Here is a 6,000-nt window from a genome sequence, read left to right as displayed (position 1 = left end):
CAATCCGCACAGGCTTATCAGGGACGACACTTCCGCTTTTATGACATTTTTCGTTTATATGAAGTCTCTTCTTAGCAAAAATCCAATTTAGGCGGAAAGTGTCATCCCAGATTAGCCTGTGCGGACTGCACAGGCTAATCTGGGACGACACTTTACACACATGCATTATGCCCAGTTTTCTCAGAACGCGACTCATATAGTTTCACTGGTACGTAGCCAGTGGGTATAACACACATGTAATGTATATTGACATGTTTTATTCGTATAAGCATGAAAACATATTATCTTGGGTAGGTTAAACCTTAAAACACTTTGTAACAAAACAAGTAACATGCGATAGTACATAGGCCGTGCTCTGTGAATAAAGGGTTAAATGCATGTGCGTAAAGTGTCGTTCCACTTTACCCACATGCATTAAACCCCCTTTTCACAGAGCACGGCCCAATTATATTTATGACTCCGTAAGTCGAAATAATGCGACTTGTATTATCATGTATGTTTTTAACGGTTTGTAACCAACAGAGTACAGTGTGATACAATGTATCAAGCAAGTGCGCCTAACGTTTGGCCTATATTCAGTTCGATGAGCATGATTACAACCAGTTTGTGTACACTGTATTGTACTGACTTCTAGTATGGATTTCTGCTTCCAAACTGTACTGTACTGATAAAACAAAATGTACATTTACAGTCTTTATAGTTTGAATTATTACGAACAATATGTTGGCTCCTTCCGCTTTATTAAGTCGAACGCAACGATTTTAAAGTTCACTGGATCTTTCGAACTAGTTCGAGCATTTAATTCACAAGACTTTGCATAACGTTTTGTTTTCTTTTTGCGGTTGTTGAGTAACAACAGTTAGGCAAATAATAAAATAAATATACATTATGCAAACATATTTCAGATTTCAGAAACATATTTCTTGACAGCGCGAACTGTAATTGTAATATGGAGCAGCCTTGTTTGAAACAAGTTAACGATCGTCAATTAACGTGAGTACCGGGAAATATCAATTTGTAAATATTTTGTGTTTATGTTCAAACAAAAACCTAGAATACGAAAGGCATTCAGAGACGCATATGGTATATTTGAATAATTGCAATATACATGTTTACATACGCACTTATATAACATTCTTATAAACAGTTGTCTGTTTGATAATAAAAATACTAAAAGAAATCGGATAATTTATCCAATACATTCAATCCTCTATTATAAAAGTATTATTGATAACAAAGACAAATTAAACATGTGATTTTTAAACATGTCGCATCTTCAGAATCATGCATACAACAACCGAGAGATAAGTAATAAAACACGAATATTTCAAGTTGTTCGCCGCCGCTGCTGGGCCGTTACAAAAGTCGGTATCACAGATGGACACGCACAGATTTGCAAAGTGGGTGGGACTGTAGCCACATCCAGTCTGATTATCTGGACGAATATACCTCTTCTCGTAGCTAAGGTGAGTGGCGTTACGGAAATCAACGGAAAAATCCGAACCGTTGCTGCAGTCGCGTATGTAGCCGTTGATTTCTCCTAAAATTGGAGATTAAATTAAAAACACAATTTTATTTTAGTTTGCATGATCACGAACCCATAAAGATAATGGCTTTTACATACCGAGGTCAAAATAAAAAAGGAAACAAGTTGAATATAGCAGTCCCGTAGTGAATATAGCGTCCTCTTTATGCGATTATCGCGGTCTGGGTTCAATATCACTTTGGGAGCTTGCCTAAAATTATCTAATAAATCACAAAGAACTAGCCATTTGAATGAGACTAAGGTGCCTAAATAAGCCTTAAGTATAACACATTTAGAAAAAGCTACCAAATTGCCGTGTGAATATCTTACCATATCAAGTATAAAGTGTTTTGGACCGTCATTTGCATCAAAGTATAAAAAACGAAACACTTTGCAAAAAGCCATAAATATAACGCAAAAAGCCATAAATATAATGCAAAAAGCCATAAATATAATGCAAAAAGCCATAAATATATTTGTGTCACCTTCTTACCATAAGAGGAGTACTTCTCTATCTTACAAAATGGCATTATTTCTCTTCCATCTCTATCTATATAATTGCTGCAGTTCTTCAAATTCGTCTGTTTCTGCAATAAAAAAATGAGAAGGAATGTACATGGAGCTTGCTCTGTGAAAAGGGGGTATAATGCATTTGCGTAAAGTGTCGTCCCAGATTAGGCTGTGTAGTCTAGCATAGGCTAATCAGGGACGACACTTTCCGCTTTTATTAGATTTTTCGTTTCAAGAAAGTCCATTCTTAGCTAAATCTAGATAAGGCATAAAGTGTCGTCCCTGATTAGCGGACTGCACAGGCTAATCTGGGACGACACTTTACGAACATGTATAAAAAAAGCTTTTCACAGAGCACGGCCCATATTAATTAAATTCGATTTTATACATTTCTTCGCATCGATTATCATGCCAAAATGTGTTTGTAAATTGACTGTTTAAGGCAATGTTGTAGAATTACACGATAAATTAGATATTTAGCCTGTGAATGATGTCAATGGTGTACACTTCCGATTAAACTGATTATTGTTGGGCTATGGGTGGGGTTTGTCAACTCTCGAAACTGGTGTTAACCCTAATTGTTCCAATCTTACACGCACACGTTCCTTTTAAATTGTTTAACCCATGTATGCCTACTGAACTCTCCCATCCTTCTAAATTGGATAAATTTATTTCTAAAATAAGGGATGTCTAGTATATGTATTTTTATATTTAGAATATTTAAGCAAACAGCGCAGACCCAGATAAGACGCCGCATCATGCGGCGTCTCATCTGGGTCTACGCTGTTTTCCAAGGCCTTTTTTCTAGACGCTAGGCATAAATGGGTTAATCTAATGTCGGTCGAATTTACTTGCCTTGTATAGGAATTTTGCCACTAGCTCGAAATAAAAGACTTGTCGATGGTAACACGATTTCATCTTTTGATTATATATATAGCGGTTTGTTATTCCTATATCGATTATATTACAGATACTCACATCCTTTAAGTGTTTTACATCAGCGTTCTATTAATTAAGGACATTTCTATAAAACTAAGTTGCTGACATCATAGCAATAAATGGAAATTAACACCTTCGGGATTATTATATAAATATACATATATACTTCATACCAAATGTATAATGCGCACTATACAATTGGACAGAAGAAAAGGTCAATAACACACGTAGGCATATAGTAGATTAGAGGAATAATATGTTATATAATTTATATACAACATACCGAGAATGTCGTGTTTTTCTGCTCAAAATTGGACCTCTGTTTGGCAAGGGCCCGGACCGAGTATTGACATCCGCCCCCTTTTTCTCGATCGCCCGTGGAGTCCACGCACTGGTAGCACAATATGGCCCCTTTAACAACAAATATAATCAGAATGCGTTTTTATTAACACAGTTAAATTATTTTATTCTCGCACGGTATGATTATATCAAAGGCACTTTGTCTTTAAAGGCCACCTTAGGGGAAGATCTGTTAAAACAATCTGTATAATGGCATATAATAATGGATACCACTCAATACATACTAGTAATATAAGGACATGTAAAATCATTTTATTACATAGATCTTGTTGACTTGACCCTTTGTATGTTTTTTATTAACGTCAGTTTGATAATCGCAATGTTAACGTTTTAAAGTCGGGTTTGACAGTTTCAGTTTTCAGTTTCAGTTTATAGGCGGAGTCAGCAAATACATGCCTTCGGTCACATATTTAACAATACTACAAAAACTTAAGACGATCCCACAAATTAAAAACCTAACAAAAACATATCACATACATAGATAATTGAATCAAAACATAAATAAATACTTACTAAATACCACGGTTAACATCATAATTTTTAACAAGAAGCAACACAATAGCTTACTAGCAAGGTTATCATTTATTTTAATAATAGCATTGTAAATACATTTAGACATATCTCTTAATTGCCTCGTGCTAGTACTTGACATCATAGCTTCGAACATGTTTAGGGCGTAAAACGAGTTGTTAATGTTAAACGTTAATTCACAAGTCACGAACATGCTCACATTATTATTTTTTTTACATACATTATCCTTTTTATATTAAGCATAATAATCATATTTCCTTTATCATAAGTTTTGACCCGTTTTAAGTTTACATTTTAATGTCTGTTTTCACCCCTTTCATGATTACACTTCGACGTCAGGTTTGGCACCTTTCATTATTACATTTGACGTCAGTTTTTACCCCTGTTATGTTTACAATTGGACGTTAGGTTTGACCCTTTGCATTATTACATTTTGACGTCAGTTTTGACCCATTTTATGTTTACATTTTGACGTCAGGTTTGACCCCTATCATGTTTACATTTTGATGTCAGGTTTGACCCCTTTCATTTTGAAATTCGTACGTCAGGTTTGACCCCTTTTATATTGAAGATTTGACGTCATAATTGTGGGTATTCTATATTTACAACTGATGGACAAGATTAATTACCAAGAAAGGAAGATTTGGTTTAAGCAATGTATACTGTTTTTTTCTTCGTGTGACTCCAAAGACATAAATTCGATATCTACTCGAGGTTTTATTTCTCTGCTTTTGTTTCTTTTACATTTCAAAAGTGCTATTATATAATATTGATTTACTTTATGCATTTGTCTTTGTAGTTTGAATACAAGTGGTTTGAATGATTATCTTATATCACAGCAATGTTACTTAACAGCATGGCAGTATTGCAGCTGTAACATGCGGAGTTTGAATTTCATAGCATACATTGATTTACTGTTCGAATGTTTGATTAAACTTTCCGCAAACCAGTATTAATATTTTGATCGCAATTAGAAATCCTTGCACACAAAGACATCTTATAATAGTGTTTTAATCACAATGTATGAAATTAAATTCGTCTACATGTCTTTTGTATTTACTTGCATTAGTAGACAAATGCAATATTAACTTAAAATCCTTGTACAAAATATTTATTTGTGTTAACAATATTTAAAACGTATCATTTTTAAACAAATGTTGTTAAGTAAGGTGTAGCTTAAAACACCAGTGTATCGTCAACAACTGTACAATTAAGGCCACCTTGCTTAAATACAATTATTACGTATGTTAAAAAAACTGTCTCTCCAAATCATATTTCTGGCGCATTGTCGTTCGTACAATTACTAGACTTCATACTGTACGTACCTGCTATTGTCATTGACGACGCTATACACCACACTGTAATGTACACTGCGTTCTGCCTCATGTTCCCTTTGGCTTAACTGAATCTTGCAACACGGAAGACAATGTCAACCCTCTAATTAATGATCCAAACTAACAGTCTTCCATTTCGAACAGATTTTTTAACGACCTCGTTCGTCTAGCTCTTCCGATTATTTATTTAAATCTGCGCAACAAGTCAGATTATGATCATAACTTGAAAGATATATTGTAATAAAAGTCACTTTTAACAGTTTTCAAAAGTAATGGATACGGTATCCCAAAAATACAGTTTAAATTATTGATTAATAAATATACCGTTTGTAATTTTGATTAATTTTCCAAACCACACTTATTCCAATATCGGTTTTAAAAACTTCCTGATTCACAAACATAAATCCCCCGTTCAAATACAAATGCCCATTTTAAAGTTTACTCGCTCGATTCAATATGGCGGTACTATCCGGTTGAGGTATTCTTTAAAACCTATAACGAATTTTATGATTTTTGTCATTATGCATACCCGCGTACACTCCTATCTGTTTTCACAACATGTTCACATAAGTGTCGTATCGGGTTGCAAATTACAATTGTACATGTTACGTACGAATGCGTCTGGTTTAACAGGTATAGCCTGTTTCAATAAAAGTGGTATGTTTTGAAGTGAAATAAGCGACACACAGTTGTGATTATGGACAGCGTCTGATCGTATGTGTATTAACGAAGTACAGATCATTTGAGTCGTGTTCTAAGAAAACTGGGCATAATGCATGTGCGTAAAGTGTCGTCCCAGAT

The 6,000-nt window shown here is 34.5% G+C and overlaps 1 protein-coding gene across 2 annotated transcripts in view; it reads right to left on the bottom strand.

Moving 5' to 3' along the window:
- Positions 1–1,244: 1,244 nt before the first annotated feature.
- LOC127864779 (uncharacterized) overlaps positions 1,245–6,000 on the bottom strand; it is a 236,872-nt gene continuing 232,116 nt past the window's right edge. The window contains exons 2-5 of one of the 2 annotated variants that reach the window (XM_052404656.1): positions 5,191–5,356; positions 3,258–3,385; positions 2,019–2,112; positions 1,245–1,540 (exon numbers count right to left, since the gene is read on the bottom strand). In XM_052404656.1, coding sequence (XP_052260616.1) covers positions 1,260–1,540; positions 2,019–2,112; positions 3,258–3,385; positions 5,191–5,251 — 564 coding nt within the window. In that variant the 5' untranslated portion in view covers positions 5,252–5,356 and the 3' untranslated portion in view covers positions 1,245–1,259. Of the gene's footprint in view, positions 1,541–2,018; positions 2,113–3,257; positions 3,386–5,190; positions 5,811–6,000 lie in introns of those variants that run through there. The other variant, XM_052404654.1, reaches the window with a different exon arrangement.

Source organism: Dreissena polymorpha, chromosome 1 (genome assembly GCF_020536995.1).
Source record: "Dreissena polymorpha isolate Duluth1 chromosome 1, UMN_Dpol_1.0, whole genome shotgun sequence".
Taxonomy (NCBI): Eukaryota; Metazoa; Mollusca; class Bivalvia; order Myida; family Dreissenidae; genus Dreissena; species Dreissena polymorpha.
The sequence above is the reverse complement of the archived record's forward strand: the minus strand, read 5'-3'. Positions and strand labels throughout refer to the sequence as shown.